Here is a 21,101-nt window from a genome sequence, read left to right as displayed (position 1 = left end):
ATATACTTATGTGACCAAGTCCAAGGGGCAGATACTGTTATACCAGACTGGCTTACGTGAACCTGAATTAGTGCTTCGTGCTAACCATGCTAATATAGAAAGACCTACTTGTCTTTTTTGCATCAATTTTGCAGCAACAAAGTTGCTTTAGGGTGTACATATGTATACATATATTAGTTCGATTAGGTTTTTTTTCTTTAGGAAAAGCAGTTTCCGGCCAATTTATCGGCATAGGCCAATCCAATTCCAAACCGTTTGCATGACATATTGGCTTCAATCAATCAACACCAGAGTCGACGTAGATAACGTTTCTTATAACCCGTTTAACTTAAGTTCTTTTATGCATAACGACGGTTTAAGGTTGCGCAAGACGAGGTCGCATAATTTGGTTGAAAAGATACCTTCAGTGCAAATGCTTCTAGATAGTCTTGTGCGTACACATTAATCAGGACACCACGGAAGTATTATTGCATATTATTTCACTTTATATCTTAACTATATGTATTAGCTTTAAAAGTTCAATCGACGGCACTGAGGCTTATTGGCATCAGTGCTGAATGCGTTCTAACGTATTTAAAATTAGGTTAAAAAAAATACAATAAAATTTAAAATTGATCTTGACGCGATAGAAGTACATGTTGCAGCTAAACAGGTCCTATATTGTATCCTGCAATATTATTATTAAGGTTATTGAAACTAATCATTTAGGTAATAGCATTGTTCGGACTGCTTTTTCCACTCTGCCCATCGTTTGGAGCCCTGCCATCTGCGTTGTGGGATTGTGCAAGTCATCATAGCGACTTGATAATAGCTTCAAAAATATAGGTTGTGCTGATGCACAATGCAATTATCGCCTCAAAGTGTAACTAGCATATATTAGACGATGAATGGATGATAGCACATACTATAGCATAAGTTTTCGTTAGATCTACATTAGTGCAACGAGGATGATATCCAGGAACGTAGCGGTCAAATCTGCATGGTGGACAGAAAGCCGGTTGCCCGCGGTTGTTTCAAATCATTGGCCCTCGCCAGCAGAAAGATGGCGGCGCCCATTCTGTTGGGTAAGTACACACGGTCCCCCTGTTGAGGCTAGTAGCCGACATAGTTGCGCAAGGCTGCTGTTTCAGGTGAGGTCGTTAGTTGAATTCGGTGACTGCAATGGGTTGCAAGTAATCCAGTGCTCAGGTCGTGATCCAAGAACGCGTAACAAATACAATGTCATCATCTCCGTACGCCATGCGCATGGCGCATCTTTCTGCGCGCGTATTCGGAGAAGTTGCGCGGCCGACAAGCCGAAAGTCGCACCGAGTTATACAACTATTTAGTGAGAAGCCTTGGGATCTCCGTCACGTAAGTAATTTCTATTGATTCACTATATGAAATCAAATCGCTTTTCCAGCAAAGCGGCTTCCATTTAAGACATCGTCTCGAAAAGCGTGCAATTGTGCACCCACTAGTGCAAACCCACGCTAACTTTTTTCTACTCATTCCACTTAGTTATAATTAAAAATAAGTTGATAAATTCTGATGTCGAAACTTCTTGAAGAAATAATTTTTCAGATAAAAGTATCCGTAATATATTTAATAACATAATAATAAACGATATGTACCTTATTACACTTAATATTATTCATTATTGAATGAAATAATAATGTGGCGTTCAGTGTTATAGTTAGTACAATTACTGAAAAGCCGATTATTATAACCTTTGCTTTGATTAGTTTCTAAATGTTTATATACCTCTTCGATGCTTTCTATCCACAGAACCAAACTGATGGTTATTATCCACCACATCACGACTGGAGTGTTCTCATGTTTCGCCTGCGGATGCACGGCCTATACCGCGACGAGCATCTAGACTTTAAGGATGAAATGAAACGAATAAATATTTTACGAGGCAAAAGCCCGCCCAAGAAAGGAGAAGGAAGACGAACCAAGATTGCACAGTAGTAAAATAGTTATTGAACTCCATTCATCAGTCAGCATTCTGGTTAAAACAGTTGCCTGCCAGTGAGAACAGAATTACTTCAATTCATCATAAAAAGTATGAGCTAATGTAGCATAATATAATAGTTTATGATAATAAACCTATATCTCAAATTGTGTTTATATTATATGTATATATTAATTGTGAACTCATGTTTAATTTAACGAAGGCTTGGCTTTTTTATTAAGGGAACAAATACAATATTACAATCAGTTCGAGTATAACAGTCAGTTACTATGGGGTCGTTAATGTCATTTTCATTTGTCTCCGCCGGTGTTGGGTCTAGTACTACCTGTGCTCAAAATGTATGAATTAATTTGTGGATGTGGACTTATTTTAGTTATAGTATCATTGACAGATGTTCATTCGGTAAAGTCTTAAAGCATTTATTATTATTATTAATCATAAAAATAATTAAAGTCATATATATGGTATTGAGAATTGAAATTATTAGTGGGGTGTATTAACAATTATAATGTCTCGACACGATCTGTAGTTTAAGTACTTAAAAAACATTTACCTAAAAAGCATACGCTGTGATCTATAAGGGTACGATTGTTTAATTTTTCTAGATATATTGGCGAAGCGTGATTTGGCTCTTTTGTCAACAGTTCTGGAAAATCCGCTACTTTTAACTGTACGATCTACCATATGATTCAGTCTATGGTACGGTGTTGTAATGTTGCCGGTTCATTGTCCACTTTAGTACCCTTAGGTCATCAACCTGTCTTCTTTCGTTTGTCTTGTAGGCGATCTTGGCCCCACTTACCTTATGTATCTGAGGCATTTTCTAATATTTTCAGTAACTATTAATCGATATTTAACTATAGTAACCATTTACCTTGACAGTTCAATCGATATCGTATATCTTGAGAATTAGGGCTAGAAATCTAAACGCTGAATCCGTTTGGCTGCTAGGACTCTGTATTTATAGGACATTCTATGGATGTCAAAAACATGCTATGCAGCCCTAAAAGGTTTTGTTAACTATAAGGCCATGCGGTCCAGTTTATTTAAAAACTATTTAAAATATATGTTTCTCATACGCTAGCAATACTGTGAAACCTCTGGAGTACCAAGTATGCTCCCACTAAGTTAAATGCTATATATATGTCTTTGGAAAACACAAATATGTAGATTTTGATTATTCTATATATGCAGGCTTAGCTTTACAGGGGCACTCTACACTGAAAAGCTCATCCAAGAGAAACCTATTATCATGTTCAAAGCTAACGGATACATATGTGTTCGATTACTAGCTGTGGTTTGTGGTGCGCGTGTCAAGTAAGCAATAGGTAAAAAAAGTGGTGAGCCGCGCCATTATGCGCATGTGCGGTGCAATTCTCTATAATCGGCCGCTCGGTAGACAATGACGAGTGGGTGCAGTCACTCGGGTAGAATCATAAGCTCTACCCCAAACTGTCAATCGTTACTGATTTCTCTCAAGCTTTTACCGATACAGTCGTTATTCAGCCCTCATCATATATACCATATATTCCATTGTTAAGAGTGAGAGAACCTATAATCGATACGTCGCATTGCGATCAGGACCGATTCTAATTATAAGCATACGGGTAGGTAATGCACTGATTTTAGCTCTGGTGTAATATCACAATTCAAGTATCTGACCAGATGGGTAGCTTATTATATACAATTTGTGAAAGGACTTTACTGCCATTAATTCATACGGAAATTCTTCATTCATATTTCAAGATCATACAAAAATGAAATACAAAAATGAATTAGGTGAAATAAAGACAATTTTATGTTTAGTTAAACGTATTCAACTTCGAATCAGAGAATATATTTTCTTTTTTGTCAACTTTAAACTTCCTAAAAACTCATACGAACGTCTCTCATCATAGGTAAATTGTCTGTGCACTGTGTTTTCCCTAGTACGCTATCACTTTTTCATCATCAAGTTTAAACTGAGCTTAGGTCGTCTACCGCGAGACCTGTATCATAAATTCATAGCAGATCGCATGGATACTACGACTTCATTTAGACTGATGCAATAAAAGGCTTCTAATAAAATTCGTAAAAAAACAAGTAAAGCCGTATAACTTAGTAGAATAATAAAAAAGAAAGAAAATCTCTCATGAAATACTGCTGAATCTACAAACGTGTCACTGAAAGCATAAAAACTGAATAGGTCGGAATAATGTCTCTAAACATATAATGGTCAATATGTCAATAATCATATATATTACAAAGACTATGTTTGATATGTTACATTTCTGAGAAAATAAAGGCTAAAGTGGATCAACAGATTAGATTTACCACTGATATTCTTTGCCGGGTGCGAATTTTAAACATTAGGCCCTAATTTTACTTTTTGGCTTCCATTTGAGTATAGTATCCCTTTAGTATAGTAAGGAAGAATCTCAGTAAATGCTATGATTGAAGTACTTAGCCATTTAAGTATTGTATTTTTATAGATATAATTTTCAATTGATCTCTCAGCAACCACAGGTTCAGCACCATCTGTGCTCGACAATATCGACAAAATTTTCTCCCGTTGAATTAGAACGTATATTTGATGCGCCTGAATGTCTTCCAGATATATTTATATATAGTGTAACGAAAGAAGGATTATCGTTGTTCAGCCTGTGTTTATTTGAGTGGATATTATATATAACTGTGAACTCGCAATCTTTAAGGTTTCCGCAGCTTTCTCTAACCATTGATAAAAGCAGTCGCGATTCGTAAACTAAATTCAGTCGACAAAAATGAGCTTTTTGTGTTGTCACCCTCTTCTAACCAAACTAGTTATGAACCATAAGCAATATTTAATTCCATAACTTATACGACATTGTCTTCGGGCCCGCCGAGAAAATCAGGTTAAATGTTGGCGCCGTCTCCATTTTTCACCAATGATTGACTTGATACTGTCGTCTGCAATCGTGGGTCAGTCTATTTGGTAAACAAATCGCCATCTTGCTGAGTGTGGACATTTTATTTGTTTGTGTGTTGTGTGTGCTGAGAGATTCGAGAAAAGCTGCTGGGCTTCCTACCTGCGTGGTATAGCCTAGTAGTAGCAGTACAGTGCCACTATTGGGCCTGTCGAGAAAGTCGCTCTCGCTGCAGTTGCAGGTTAACTGATTGTCCCGGTGTGGCCGTCGGCGCTTCTGTGCGTCGCCTCTTGTGCCCCGTGGACTGTTATCTGTGCTCAGTGCGACGGTGTTCTAACCAGAAGGGACACGGCCAGACTACCAAACGGGCTGCATCTTGCTGCCTTAAGCTTACACTGGCAATCGTCATAGTAAATTGGGCTAAAAGCAGCTTAAGTGTTCTGTGTGGTGTTGTTGGATGTGCTATAGGCCATTCGTTCACGCCCGAGATCTACCAGCTGCTTAGTTAGTGAGTAGCGGTTGTAGAGTACGACAGGATCAAAACAGAAAGCCTCTGAAGGCCTGACGATTGCGCTGCGGGGCTCACCGTCCATTCGACAGCTCAAGAAATGGTTCGGACCTCTATGTTTCCTGCGGGTGAGTTTCCGGGTGAGACGAGCGTTGGCCTGAGTAATTTATCGGGCCTGGTGCCTAGAAATTTTATAGAAGAGGGGTAAATGCGGAAGTTCCTTGGCATTGGCAAGAGTAGTCTTCTTCTGCCGGGGCCCTTTCAATAGGAATCGAGGGACCTCCATCGCTCCTAGCGGGGTTAATGACCAGTTGGTTGTGCGCCTCTGCTTTGGGCTACCGACAAAGCGATGACTGACGGCCGACCGAAAAAACTGAATGGAGTTTTCAGCAACGAACATTAATCTCTTAATTTTACGATGCATAATATACGTCTTGGTAGATATTTCTCCATTAATAATATTACGGGTCTGTATAAAGTGAGAGATGTGAGATTTGGCAGTAGTCAATGTCACTTCGAGTTACTTTACTAAAGGAGACAAAGGCTAACTATAGTAGCATGGATGGTGCATTAAATTGGTATTCCAAACGGAAAAAAAGTAGGTGAAATTTGCGGTTTCAAATGAGGTCGGTCGACGTTCAACTGAGTTTTCCTTATCTTTTTCCGGGGGGCGGGGCGGGGCGGGGGAAGTAAAGCATGAGAGCCCGGTAGAATGCTAGCCGATAATAATGATCGCTTCTGTGTGCTCGCAGCTGGTGGTGGTTGACTGATCGTATTCTTGACAGGATCGGCGATATATATATGTATATATGTGTGTAGTGTGTTTGAAGTAAGGGACGACAATTATAACTGTGTATTGCTACGTGGACCGCCGGTGTCAACGACGTTTAGATTTCACGAAATAGTTGTACATGTTTGTGTCTTATTATACTATGTCTGTATTTATTTTTGTGTATCGCACTGGATCCTAAGAAAGTTACCTACAGCAAAGGATCGACTGTACGCAATAACATTATTATATGTTCTTGTTATTGTTTCTTCGATGACGACATACTGTATGTACACATGTGATGATCTAGTTCATTCAACGTCTACCTCCTTTGTTAAGCAGCCTTCTTAAATTGTATCATTTATAAGGCTTACGTGAACACAAGTGCTTTATTTTTGTGAGTCGGCTTTTAAAATAGAAAATGATGAGATATTTTCAAGAAAATATTGACAGCCATTGCGTCTTAGCTGTCTATATATTTCGATTTTTGTTTATATTGTTGTAAAAATTGTTTCGTATATCGGCTTTTAATGTACAAACGGGAACTACGACCAACACTCCGTTCTAACACTGAAATAAGGACAAGCGGCTTGGTTTCACTTTCTGTATTTTTGAAAAGCTATGCTTACGGATCAATGCAAACTCCCCTGGTGAGATATCGAAAAGGAATTTGAAGCGATATCTTCTTGTTTCTCACAACGGTCGTTGTTGTTTAGATCAACGGGGGTGGAGGCCTCCTGCCCTTTCGATGTGTCGACTATGACCTGATATCAACCCGTTATAATCTGTACCATACACGATTCTAGCATGATGCCCCTTCCTTAATTGGAATTAATAGTCGTTGAGTTGCTTATTTCTATTCAGTCGGGTGTCTCGTTTTGCTGGAGCAATATTAGGTACTCATGATAATAATTGTTGTTATTTATTAGACCAGTATTGAGTTACTGGTACATTTAACAGTAGAGCTCATCTTTAGGATGAGCTTGTACCGAATTATTATGTTAAAGCAAAAATATTACTGCGGAATTTTATCACGAAGGAACTTTTGAAAATAGCCGCCTTAGTTTTCTATGAAGCACTCGAATTTGGTGTTTGAATGACCCAATTGAAATATGAAATTTGTTAAAACAGCCTAATGTGCTAGACTGAACCTACCACCATCAAATGGGACAAACTGAGCAGATAAAATCGGCTTTAAAATATTTTGTTATACGCCATAGTCCGCTAGTAAGCGGTTGTTGTTTTATATTATTTAAATTCAGTTTAAAAAACATACATTATTCTCTTATTAATTAAAATTTTCAGTTACTCTTCGGTTTATACAACTTGTGTCTTTAAATAATAGTTAATATGGATGGCTCGTAACAATGTAATAGATTTACCAGTGACTTCGGTGCTATTCTTAACAATAACGATTAAGTTAGCTGCGTTTGGGACATCCTACACAAAAGCATGTTATTGCAGTACATTCTTAGTTGATTTACAACGCTGATGGCTCGAACGTCACTCACTTGTTAAAAATCCGGAAATCTTTGTAAAAATTTCAAAACGGATTTTCGTAATGTTAAAAATATTCGAAGCGCGTAACTATTTTTACGTTGATCAAAAAAATATGACTTTGCATGCCAAAGAGGAAACTCCTTTCGTTGTCGGGTACTTTGCAGACTTTTTAATAAAAAACTGTTTTTGTTAGATTTGAATTACGTGAATGTACTCCTTCGAAGAACCCACTTGCCTTTGTCAGCACCAGTTCATTAGTTCAATTTCACCATTGTGTAACTTGGACATTATTGAGTCTAGTCAGTAAGATTTAGCCTTGTACTCCAATCACTGTCAAGATATGATGGTTCGCACATTCATGAACGTACTGATCAGTCTGCTACATACTCTTGAAATATGTGTCGCATTTTTAATATACTTCTTAAGTAATATTTAGTATTCTTTAATGAGCTGCTAAATTGGATGTCAAAAAAATTTCCGGACATATAAATCAGCCACCTATAACACCTTTTCAGTTAGCAGTTTCGGATGTTAACCTTTCCAGAAAAAAGACAAGACATCATCTTGGCTACTAAATTAAGCAAATATCTTCGTTCAAGCGTTTATGGAATCTGCGTATAAAACTTGGCTTTAACAAGTTTCAGTTAGCACAAAAGAACATGGAGTTTTTTTGAACGGGAATACGAATAAAAGATATTACTGTTTTGTAACATTAAAGCACTGTTCACGAATCATGCTCAACCAGGATCGCATTAACCGTTTTGAAAGTTAAACGTAAATGCATAAAAAGTTTAACTTGTAAAATCGCTATTTTGCCGTTTTGCCCTATATATAAGGAAAAAAATCAATGAATCTATATATAAATAAAAAGATCACGCGAACTTTGCGACATAATTAAAGATTTTATCTTCCCATATCCATCTTCCTTAAATCGCCTTTTGGAACTCTGGACAGTTTTCTAAACTGTCTCATATATGAAGATATTGCTTGCATTCGAAGCAAGAGTCCCAGAAATCGTTTGCACCAGGATCTATTTACGAAAGATCATTCTCACTAAAGTTTATTACCCGTGGTGTCAGATATATTACATCAGAAAATAAAGTATTTAATCCTAATACAAGCATATAGCTGTCCACGACATTTTCTACATACAATACTCATCATTAATCGTATGGACGAAAATGTTCTCTACCCACAGCTGCAGTCTTAAAGATCTCCACGTTCGCACCGGTGTCGTCGCGCCCTGCGTTCGAGATGAGCTCTATCGTAGAGGTGGGCTGGGGGCGGTGAGCCGCCAACGAAGGCGGCCATTTGACCATTTGACTACCGCTGCAGGATGGCGACCCCGCCATGGATGGAGGGTGTACCTGGCGGCCCTCCCTTGCAGCAACAGCAAGCGACCATGGCCCCGCAACAGCAACAGGGGCCTCCGCAGTCATCGGGGCTGTCAGCCCTAGAACGTATGTGTACTAAATAGAACGTTCATTCGAAGAATAGGTATCATTGTAGTAGTTTGGTTAGAAATAACTTAAGGTGACCCGTATATGTTATACAATATTCATAACTGATTATTACTTAAATTAAGGCAAGTGTATAAAAAATGGTTACAAATCATTTAAGTTTTTTTAAATGGCGAACGTGTGCTCTTTGCTTACATATCGTTCTTATTACTTATAAATCGAAGACTTTTTTGCTTTTGACGATTGAAAAGGTATGTTAGACAATGCTCCGAAACCCCCAGGCACAGGTCCCGCAGACCCGTACGGACACCAATGGGGTCCAGGGACCTCTCAGGGTTCCATATCCGGTTACCAGACCTCAACTCAAGGGGGTCCCGGCGGATGGTACCAACCGCCGGGGCCCCTTCCAGGGGAGTATCCGTACTCAGCAGCAGGGGATCCCAATATGCCTTCACAGTCATTCGGACCCCCACCTCCACAACAGGCTCAGCAGGACCAGAGGGTAAAATTAGAAACTGGTTACTAGAATCATGAACGCCATGTTTGCTTTTCTGGCATGTTTTACATGATAGTAGTATCATGTCATACCAATTTAGCTAAGAACGGCACCTATCGGAATAAAGTCCAAATTTTGGACAACATAGTTTACATTGCTTCACGAGGTACCATTTTCTGTTCATACCAACCCTACGTGTTTTATCTCTAATGATAAATACTTACTGTGTTTTACACACTTTAGTACCCTCCACCTGATATTCAGCAGCCAGTAGGAGGGCCTCCTCCTATGAGTCAACAGGATCTTGGTGGTTATTATTCATCGCAGAATGCTAACGCTGGCATAGGGCCGGGTGATCAATGGTGGGGGTACCCACCGGATGGCCAGGGAAGTTTAGGTCCTCCCACACCTTCTCCTAGTGGGCGACAATACGACCAATATCCGCCCCCATCACAGAGTTACTATCCGGCTGATTCGGGCTACGGGCCAACGCAACCGCCTCACTCGCAGGTGAACATGTATAATCCGAACATTCCACCAGCGAACGCCTTCAACGGCGCTCCCGGAAGTTTGGGATCTCAGGGTGGAAACCAGTACGCTCCTCCGCCACCTCCACAGCAGTTTGATCAATTCGTTGGAGGCAGTGGGTATTCACAAGCCCCACAGCATGGTCCTCCACCACCCGCAGGAAGTTACTTTGATCAGAGCTATTGCGAAACGACGCCCTATGGACCGGTCAAGAATGAACCTCTACCGCCTTCGCCCTACCCGAGCAGTCCGAGCCTAAATCGAGGCTCAGTTCCGCCTCCGTCAACGGGTCAGGGGTCCGTACAGGGTCAACAGCAGCCACAAATGTTTTCCCCATATGGTGGCCAACAAGGCTATCCACCGACACCTACACCACCCCAAGCAGGTTTACCGCCCCCACCTCAGCAGCAGTACCCGCCAATGAGCTCTGCACAGCAGGGACCTCCTCCACAAGCGGGCTCATCACCTGCCGAGACCAAAAAGCCTAGGAGGAGAACTAAGAAAGGTACCTTTAAAGGTGGGGAGTTTCATTTTTATATGGATCGTTAATGTCGAGCTTAGATCGAACATGTCGCATGAACTTGTTGTTTCCTTAATTACAGAGAGTATTTCTTAATTATGTTTCTGCAAACACATTATCTTGCTCATTATATTTCATATGGTACGTTTTTATTATAAATTGGACAGCGCAGTTATATATATATATATAACTGCACTGCCCAATGTTAATCTACGTAATATTGTATCCAATGTAATCTATATATATATATATATATATAAGACAAATGTTATGTATTTCTCCATTGTCAAATTTATAGGAAAGGAACCCGCTCCAGAGCCTGCTCCAGTAACACCCTCGACTCTTATGCAGTCACATCCTGGTCATATGGGTCATATGGCTCCCCTGCCTAGTCAGTATGGTCCTCCGCCATCACCTATGGGGACACCTATGGGCGTGGGGCTTCCTCCTGACTACAATCCTTACTCGCAGGGTCCACCGGGTCCGCCTGGTTATTCAATGAATCCTGGAGGGCCAATAGATGCTAATGGGCCTGTGATGGGCGGTCAGTGTCCACCAGGAATGCAGCCCCCGATGCATAATGGTGGCGGTATGGGGCAGCCTCATGGAATGGGGCCAATGGGTCAGCAATTACCGCCTCAACCGCTACCTCCTCAGCATTCGATGTATGGTGGTTTTGGCCCATCGCCTGATCAACAGCTTATGGGACCACAGCAGCCGCATCAGCATATCCCATCCCAACAGCTGAAGCCCGTAGAGCAACGTGGCGTAAAACGTGAAGGCGATCTAATCAGTAGCGAGTCGTCAAAACGATTAACATCTGTACTGTCGCAAGATGATAACGCATTGAGCCATGCTCCCGTTGAGGAAGGGTGTGTAAGGGTGCCACTGGGAGTCGGTGTAACCGGTGAACGGAGCGGAGCAGACAACGGGTCAACAAAGGATGACAATGTCACAGAAAAGGATGAATCCACCCAGGAGTCAACAAACACGATAGAGAGTGCCAAAACGGAAACCGAAGATGACGACCCATCAAAGGTTAGCATATAACCTGTAAATGTTTTTCATACACTAAGATTTCAGAGGGTCATTTGTAATTCTCATGAAAAAAATTTCCATCCATATAAACAGCACATTATGTATGTGACTAACGAAATCTGTTTTGTGATTCAGATGGGAGCCACAAATGGCGACCGATGTCGAGGTTCATCAAAGAAAGAAAATGGCGAAAGCAGCAGTGGAAAAAATGGAGACAACAATGGAGGAAAGGACAGGGGTAGCGGTAGCAGTAAAGACGGCGACGAGAAGGGTAGAGACAACAAAGATAGCGACCGAAAAGATGGCGAATCAAAAGACAACGATGACAGCGACGACGTCGACAAAAAGTCGAAGCTGCACCTAAGGAGAAATATCAAAGGCATTAAAGACGAAGCCTCGTTAGACGAACGAACAAAGCGTGCCCAAAAGGAGGAGAAGGAGCGAATGGAGCGTTTGCAAAAGCAACGACAAAGAGCTCTCAATGCTCTAAAAGAGCTGAGGGGACAGCTGGCAAAGCCATTTGACGAGGCGACAAGGTCAATAGTCGCTGCACAGGGGGTCACCCCGTCAGCTAGTGACGAGATCGGAGTCGAGAACAGGAGTGCTAAACGGAACGAAGACAACAGCGAGATTACCACAGAGATTCCCGATGACAATGAGGATGTCACTATAGTTAAGGAGGAGAAACAAACAAAAAAGAAGGATAAGGATAGAGAAAGGGACGGCGATGTTATCGAGTTGTCATCTGGTGATGAAGACGAGGAAAGTTCTGATATCCCAAAAGAACGAGATGTGATCAATGTTAGCGATGAATCGGAAGACGAGGATGAAGAGCTGGACCTTAGTACGTTAGTGCATCCGATTCGTGACGACAAAGGACGGGTGCTTGTCAACGTTGGGCACGACGATAACGAAAAGGATATATTTATTGCTCCTCAACTCGCTCCCATTATAAAACCGCATCAGATTGGCGGGGTACGTTTTCTATACGAGAATGTGGTAGAGAGTAAGGAAAGATTTGAGACCACCCCAGGATTCGGTTGCATTCTAGCACATAGCATGGGATTGGGCAAGACCATCCAGGTTATCACATTTATCGATGTGTTCTTGCGCCACACATCGGCACGGAAGGTCCTAGTTATCACTCCAATCAACACCATTCAGAATTGGCAAGGTAAATTTACAAAGTAATAACATAATTGTCATTTAGTTCAAATATTTTAGTTGAGGTAACAGCTTTATTAAATGGTTCTAGATGCATAGCGTTGTGTAAAAAATTGCTGTGTTTGTGAAGTAGAAGAAATTATTTTGTCAGCTATGTGTTTTCTGTGTATCGTTCCCAGTCCATGTTCTTCTAAGAGCTTATAAAACTAAAATTATAAAATATGAATCTAAAATGTTTGTGTTGTTACATTTTACTATTAAAGTTCCTGCTAAATAATGGCTTATACTAAATCTAACTTTATTTTCTTCGCCCTTATGTTATAGCTGAATTCGACAAGTGGGTGCCCAAAGAGGACCAAGTACACCCATCATTTGTCAATGACGGCCACGTACGACCTCGTAACTATCCTGTGTTTCTACTTAACGAAGCATACAAATCGACAACCGCACGTCATCGTGTTATTAAAGATTGGGAGGACCAGGGGGGTGTTATGCTTATGGGCTATGAGATGTACCGCACATTGGCCCTGAAAAAAACCTACAAACCAAAGGGAAGGAGGAAGGCCAACAACGCTCAAGATTCAGAGGAAACGCAGCGTCGAGATCGCGCGCTACTTGAAGAGGTCTATGAGGCGTTGGTCAATCCCGGACCCGACCTTGTGGTTTGTGACGAAGGCCATCGTATCAAAAATTGCAATGCATCCACTTCCGCCGCTCTCAAGGATATCAAGACGCGCCGTCGTATTGTTTTGACAGGCTATCCTTTACAGAACAATCTAATAGAATATTGGTGCATGGTGGACTTTGTTCGACCCGCATATTTGGGCACAAAGATGGAGTTCACTAATATGTTCGAACGGCCCATACAGAACGGCCAGTGCGTTGATTCAACGCCGAAGGATCGGCAATTAATGAAGTTCCGCGCACACGTGTTGCATTCACTGCTGATCGGTTTTGTACAGCGTAGAGGTCATGGCGTTTTAAAAGACGCCCTTCCACATAAAGAGGAGCATGTGATAATGGTCAGAATGACCGAAGTTCAACGCGCACTTTACTCTGCACTTGTCCGGGAGTTTGTCACCGATTCTGATAATTCGGCCAACCCATTGAAGATTTTCGCTGTCTGCTGCAAAATCTGGAATCATCCAGACATTCTGTACAATCTAGTCAGAAATAAAAAAGGGCTACCGCCAACGGCAGTAATGGATCTGGACATTGATGACGGTACAGCGGAGGGTCCAAGCGGCGTGTGCACCCCACGGAAAGCACCCGGTGAAGACGGAGAAAGTCTTTTGGAGCCTGAAGGGGTTACTGAGGAGAAAGATGAAGGGCTTACGGTAAAAAAGAAACGAGGTCGAAAGAAAAAAGAACTGCCTGTACCCGTCGAACCGTTGCCAACGAACAAAGTTGACGATGATCTTAACAAGATCTCCTATGAGTGGGTGTGTACATTTCCCTCATGTTGTAAAATTTATGAGTTGGTTTACCTCTAATATTTTCACTGCTTCATCCTGTAACGCTTGGTTTCAGCTAGTATTGTGTTGTTTATTTTAATGTATACTTATTTCATTTCCTATATATATATATATATGCCCGAATTCGGTGTTTCACAGGCGTACGATATTCTAGAAGACTATAAGCCGGACGATGTCTCCAATAGCCACAAAATACTGCTTCTGATGGAGATGGTGGATACGGCGATGAAAATTGGAGACAAACTTCTTGTGTTTAGTCAGTCCCTGCTCACGCTCGACCTGGTTGAAAGGTTTTTGCAAGCGCGCGATTTGCCGCCACGACCGGGTTTACCGTACACCGATAAATGGGTCCGGAATAGAACCTATTTCCGTAAGTATCCGCTACTTTTACTACACGACTGTTTTTATTTGTTAAGGTTATTAATTTAATACATTGTAGTCCTTAATGAGAAGTAAGATTGCTACGAGATGTTCTTTCACTTGCTTTCAGTCTAAAAAAGTGTAATTCTCAAATAAGAAATTATACTTTAATTTCAAACAAAAGCTCCTACCGAAGTTGCATCACTTTCAACTGTTTTTTGGTGTGTATAAGATATCTGCCCATTTCTTTGATAAACATTGAGTTGCTCGACGAAAAAACGAGTTGTCTTTTATGCCTATTAATTAAGCAGACTATTCTCCCAGTTGCTCCAAGTTTGAATACCGTATTTTATTTATAGCGCGTTATATTAATTGTAGCAATATATAAGGGTTAAAGAGAAGCATGGAAAGTTTTTCCGGTGTCGGAGGAAACTCCTAGCTGGACGCTTTTACCGTTTAAATTCAGGTTGGTATAACTATAATACAACTAAGTTTCTAGTCGGATTAATGTAATTAAAAATCGATTTCGTGTGAGATTATCGTTTATATACCCCAGTTGTTGTCGATAATGTGCAGTGGACCGTTTACTTAGATTTGACCCTTATAAGATACAATGCCTTCGTATCCCAGTAGATGAGGAATCTGCTAAAGGTTTGCCTAGAACGTAGTAGTTTAAGTAGCTGAAAGCACTTGCTAGCACAACGCAGACTTACTGTAGTGAGTTTAAAATCAGTCGGGTAGATCGAGCCGGATTTAAAAGCTCACGCCATGGGATCATCCTTTTGAATAATAATAAGTGATGATCTAAGAAACACGTAAATAATGAACCTTGTTTAGTTATTTATTATTGGGAATAATAATAAGCAGCATAGGAAACATTTAACGATAACTCGTACAATATGTCGATGGGGTCATCTACGTGCGAGAGACGGAAATTGATGCAGTCTTCTATATTTTATTCACGATTGCGCCGCATCCATAATAACAATAGATTTTTTTGTTTTTCGTCGAATTTCCAATGGGAACATAGTTATTATGTAGTTCATTCTTTTTAGGCCTCGATGGCAGCACATCTGGACAGGATCGAGAGAAGATGATCAACGACTTCAACCGCAACCCATGCGTGGCACTCTTCCTGCTATCAACCCGTGCAGGATGTCTCGGCATTAATTTGATAGGGGCAAACCGTATTATTGTTCTGGATGCCTCGTGGAACCCGTGCCACGACGCACAAGCTGTGTGCAGGGTTTACAGATACGGACAACAGAAACCCTGTTATATCTACCGATTTGTCTGTGATAACTCTTTGGAAAAGAGGATTTACGATCGACAGGTATGTTTCGGACTATATTACAGTTACAATGCAATTTTTCTATGGACACTAGCGATGAAAAAAATCGGCCTTTGAATGTTGCACTTTTCAAAACGCATACTATCATGAAAACAAGCCCTCGTCTAAGAAAGAACAATGCGCAACTTCTAAGTTTGGGACGGCTAAACTAGGGGCAGTTACTGAGTTATGACGCTACTTAGATTCCACAGAGTTAACATATGCATCTTATTTACTTTACGTAATATGTTCGCTACTTAATTTTAGGTTAACAAACAGGGAATGTCGGATCGCGTAGTCGATGAAATGAATCCCGAGGCAAAGCTGACATGGAAGGATGTATCGACGTTAATTCATGAGGATGAGACAGACCCACCTGTTCAAGACTACTCGGACAAAAGTGAATCGTTTAGTGACCCTATCATGAGGCAAGTAGTACTGGCCAATTCGGCGGCCTTTACTAAACTACCATTTGAGCATGAATCTCTCCTACTTGACCAGAAAGACCAAAAGCTAACGAAGTACGAAAAGAAACTTGCCAAAATATCATATGAACAGGAAAGGAAAGCAGCTCAGCTAGGTGGCCGCTGCAATTATGGAGGAGTAAACCTAATGAATGGCGGACGGGGAGGGGGAACCTACGGCACGTATCCTCCCCGGGTGGGCATGGTCCGAGACTACAAGACCGGACAGCTGGTGCCGACCCCCATGGGAGCCATAGGGGTCAACGCTGGCACGGCCTTGGTCCACCAGCTGATTAAGCAGGGCATGACGGTGCAAAAGATGAAGGTGCCACGAAGCCTTTCCATCGGCTTAATCAACGAGCCGCCAGTACACGTGCCTGCCGGCAGCGAGCTATTCGTGATGAAGACGCCTCGCGGGGTGTATTTGCGCCTGCCATGCGAGCGCGTCATCGCCATGAGGCTGCCACAAACGCTTGATCAACTATGCATGGCGCGGCCTAGCCCTTTTAGGAATACCATTCAGCCCGAGCACAGCTTCATGCATGCTGCAGCTGCTCGAAAGCCTGAGGTGATCAACCTGGACGACGATTCGTCCACCGACGTCGAGGACGACAAGCCTACTAAGGCAAAGCCCAAGGTGATCACCATCGAATCGGAGACCATTTCGCGCAATAAGGGTCTCTACGACATGCTCACTAAGGACTGCAAGTCGGCCGCGGCGCCGAAGGACGACACGGACGGCGATCTTCTCGGCCGGGTAGCTGCCAATAAGGACCTGCAGCTTCAAGTAACTGAAGTGCGCACGGAACGAAAGGCGCGTATGAAGATCACGCAACGGAAACGCGTTGATACGAACAGCGGAAGTGGTGGTAGCGGTAGCGGTGGGGACCGAGCGCATTTGTTAGAGCTGAACGGTGACGGAGTCGAAGTGTCAGAGGTACCTCTTGAAGGTCTGAATAGCGTCGACGGTACAGAAGGGGATTCCGAGCTAGATGAAGCACTTCGAAATGACCCACCTGAAGACGAGTTGTTTGACCTAGGAGGTTTGCTTGGTACAGAGATCAGTGTGAGTCCCGTTAAACCTTTAAAACAACGACGTAAAAGCCCGGTTCGAACAAAACTTGACGTTGACGACGAAGACGAGGAGGACGAGGATCTTGACGATTCAGTTGGCACCAATGGTCAGGCCAACATGCCCTCTAGTAATGGTTAGTATAAAATTTTTCTAACGTTGTTTTTTAGAAAAAGTTTTTATGGAGTCTAAAGAAAGCGACGAGAGAAAATTAACGTCCAAAAATGCGGATAACCGTACATCTATTATGATTAATCGATTTCGGGATTTCTGATATGCGCTACTCACAGTCCACATAACTATTGCTTATAAAAAAACATTTTTCATATTCCAGATAACTCACAGGGTTCCGCTTCAGATAATTCTGTGGGAGTTAAACGTAATCCATTAACCATCCAGAGTCTGGACGAAATGTTGGATGCGCCTAAAACCAGTCCCGCCATTCCCCTGCTGGCGCCACCATCTCCGCAGGCAATTATCGCTGCTCCGTCGGCACTCGAACTAGTAGAGCCTGATAGTACGAGGACGTAAACCTTTTTATTGCAACGGTTGCCGCCTTCGCGCGCATAGTACGTCCGCTCTGTTTACTGCATTCTGTCTCATACTGTCATCGTATTTGACTGTATCGTATTGAGCCAGATTGAACCAGAGATTTACGAAAAGCCTAAAGCAAAGGAAGACAACGGTTGGTTTGTAAGCACGCTGATTCTATCCGCACTAAGCGTGCGCAATGACGTTTCACCACTGTCGACATAGTCCCGCGGCTTTATGCTGTTCCGGGGCATCCGACACAATCATATAAAGAATTCAAAAAGCGTTAGGCCAATTTTGTCTACCTGTTGCTCTATTCTTCCCTCGAGTAAGAATGAAGTGTGACCGTGAACTCGACTAGTACATCTAAAGTACATTTGTCGTAAGCTAGACGAAATTACGCCGTCAATCGTTTGAACAACTGAAGCAACGCGACAAAGCCAACTTGGGCGAATAAAGGAGAACTATAGTAATGTAATCTTAACGGGGAATATAAGAGGATCGACCAGTTCTCAAAAAAAGGGACTCAGATCAATGGACGGATACAAAGAAGATGCCACCCGTCACTGATGATTGTGTTATGTAAATATTCGTGTACAGAATATATGATTAGTGTTGATATGATGACGACCTTGTATCTGACTGAATCAAGCAGTGTGTGAGTATAAAAACAAAAATTAAAAATGTCTTGACCAGCAAGGAACGAGCACTGGCAGAAGTGTGAACAATGCTGACTGGTCTAATTATTAAGCGAATCACACAGCTGTGATTGCGTTTGGTTTAATATTCTTGAAGTAGTTTAGCTGTTGTGGTTTAATGGCGCAAGCCTAATTAAGCCAAGAAGCACAGGACCGGTGGGTGGAAGTTCCTTGTTTAAAGCACGCCTTCCCTCCTTATTTATCTGTTAGCTTTTTCTCTGTTCTCAACTGCGAAATTCTTTATTACCAGGAAAAACGTCTAGATGTCCTATTAATCTTAGGAGGGAGAATTAACAGACAAATGGCAAACTTTCAAGCCTGAATGCGAATAGATGTAACCGAGCTTGGCATGTTCGTTGGTTAGACAATGACTTTTTATTTCTCAGTGTCATCTTCATCATTGCGTGTATTGTTGACTGAATACAACGTATTCCTAGTGCTCCGTTTAGGGCAACATCATCGTATATGGTATACTAAATAATATGGCTTTTACAAAACAAACGGATATTTTTTCACAAATTAATATTTGATTAACTTTGTGAGGTGAGGATGCCATTTTTGGGGATATCTACCCGCTGCAATACACGAAACAGGTTGAGTGTGAATTTTATCCCTGTCTTAGTGTTCTAGTTTCGATTTTATGACGTGCACGACAAGTACGTGCGTGCGTGAAGGTCTCTCGTAAGAAACGAGGTCTTCAAAAAGAGTTGATTAGTTGAATATAGAGTTGAAAAGTGTATTATGATGAGTCCAAGACGCAGACGTCGATACGTAGCCGATCCTTCTATAGCGACTGTAAAAAGACTGTGCAAGAAAAAAGAGCGTAAGAAAGCAGTGCGAGAAAGCCAAGTGTATTCCCTACGCGAAAACGCGAAACAACAAAAAAAATGCTTATAACAAATATATGATAATGATGATTATTATTATAATAAGAAAGAAAGAACAAGCAAAACAACATGACTCTGTACAATAGCTAGATATATAATCAAATGTTTCATAATATTAATATTGAATTGAATTACAAAGAGATATACTGTAATATAATTTGTCTATCATCGTGATCTGAACTAAATAAGGAAATATGGTGAGTGGCACCGAGGTACGGTGCCTTGATAGAAAGAGTTAATAATAATAACAATAAGATAATACTAATGATTAATAATGATAAAGAGAAAAGGAGATGGAAAAATGTGGCAAGCAGAATAAAAAGAGCGAGTGTGTCGTTTATGTAAATCACCGCAGCTTGTAAATAAATCTATCATATTTATGTCTCTCAGAAATAGGTCCATATTTTATTTTTTTCACCTTTCAATCTATATCATCTATATATCATTACGAACCGAACTGTAGATTCATCAATAGTTCAAGCGCTCCTTCAAAAAATGATTAGTCGTACATAAGAAAACAATTTATAATATGACGAGTTTGCGCTACGGCGACAAAGACTGGTCAAGTAATAATAAGGTACGTGAGACAACTGGCGATGAAGGGAAATGCGAAAAAAAAATATTGTGCAAATAATGTAATAATGGACCAAATAAACAATGGTTCAGATAGATGTCTTTTTCAGCGTATATTCAACTTGTGAACAACATAAATAATTGTTCTCGTGGATTGTTGATAATCTATATATATATATATATATATATATATATATATATATATATATTAGGTTTTTACTAAAATAATGTCTTCTTAATATCTTTTTTCATTGATTCGTTCGTTTAAGAAGAAAATTCATTTGTTTTTACTTTGATGGAAATGTGCTGCTTTTCAAAGTATAATTATTTTGAACTTTCATAAAATATTAACCGTATTTAAGGTAAATAAAACTGTGAGAATAAACAAATAGAAACCGATTAGACTAGACAAGAAACTACTATAAAAGTGACTATAAGATAACACGTGCTTGGCCCTCGTATGTCTTTCGTTGAAATACCACTGTTTAATGTTCCACATCCGTTGGCTATTTTTGGTCACTGTTTAAGGTTTTTCTTGATTATTTGAGCTGACTTCGTAACATCTATCTCTAGAATATTGTAGGTCGTTTTTATATTTTTAAACTGATTTCGATTTTGTATATGACAGCTTTGAATATTGTCTATATTTTATTGAAAAAATCTAAATCGTTGCATTTCGAAATAAATTTCAGTCGTTTTATAACGCGAATTCTATAAAAGCAATGATAATGTTTGGTCCTTCCTAAACCGCAAGTTATAAAAGCAAAAACAGTAAGCAAAACGGGCATTGGTTTCCGAACAACGTAGTAGTTAAAAATTATTGGATCATTGAAGTGCACCGTTACATTGATATATCTGCCAGGATGAAAATTAGAATATTTGTAAG

At 40.8% G+C, this 21,101-nt stretch overlaps 3 protein-coding genes across 5 annotated transcripts in view; 2 read left to right on the top strand and 1 right to left on the bottom strand.

Annotated features, from left to right (window-relative positions):
- LOC111274002 (nose resistant to fluoxetine protein 6) overlaps nt 1–1,829 on the bottom strand; it is a 24,760-nt gene extending 22,931 nt beyond the window's left edge. Inside the window, exon 1 of the mRNA XM_086967489.1 lies at nt 1,744–1,829. The gene's annotated coding sequence lies outside the window, so the exon portion shown is untranslated. The remainder of the gene's footprint in view (nt 1–1,743) is intronic.
- Nucleotides 1,068–2,117, top strand: mRpS33 (mitochondrial ribosomal protein S33). Its single transcript, XM_022856089.2, has 2 exons — nt 1,068–1,353; nt 1,768–2,117. Exons 1-2 carry the CDS (start codon nt 1,219–1,221, stop codon nt 1,951–1,953), a joined length of 321 nt encoding a protein of 106 aa, XP_022711824.1. The 5' UTR covers nt 1,068–1,218; the 3' UTR covers nt 1,954–2,117.
- Nucleotides 2,118–4,537: 2,420 nt separating this feature from the next.
- Nucleotides 4,538–20,035, top strand: LOC111273974 (uncharacterized). 3 transcript variants are annotated; one of them, XM_022856023.2, is made up of 11 exons: nt 4,538–5,478; nt 8,818–9,079; nt 9,331–9,581; nt 9,819–10,608; nt 10,922–11,661; nt 11,797–12,835; nt 13,150–14,267; nt 14,439–14,670; nt 15,716–15,993; nt 16,258–17,662; nt 17,861–20,035. In XM_022856023.2, the coding sequence occupies exons 2-11, from the start codon at nt 8,956–8,958 to the stop codon at nt 18,055–18,057; spliced, it is 6,174 nt and encodes a 2,057-aa protein (XP_022711758.1). In that variant the 5' UTR covers nt 4,538–5,478; nt 8,818–8,955; the 3' UTR covers nt 18,058–20,035. The 3 variants fall into 3 exon arrangements, with proteins under 3 accessions (XP_022711758.1, XP_022711756.1, XP_022711757.1); XM_022856021.2 differs by having other exon boundaries at nt 4,539–5,478; nt 9,819–10,620; XM_022856022.2 differs by lacking the exon at nt 4,538–5,478 and having other exon boundaries at nt 8,525–9,079; nt 9,819–10,620.
- The last annotated feature ends 1,066 nt before the right edge of the window (nt 20,036–21,101 follow it).

The sequence above is a fragment of the Varroa jacobsoni genome, unplaced genomic scaffold, assembly GCF_002532875.2.
Source record: "Varroa jacobsoni isolate VJ856 unplaced genomic scaffold, vjacob_1.0 scaffold_242, whole genome shotgun sequence".
NCBI classification, from domain to species: domain Eukaryota; kingdom Metazoa; phylum Arthropoda; class Arachnida; order Mesostigmata; family Varroidae; genus Varroa; species Varroa jacobsoni.
Note: the sequence above shows the minus strand (reverse complement) of the source record. Positions and strands in the feature narration are given on the sequence as shown.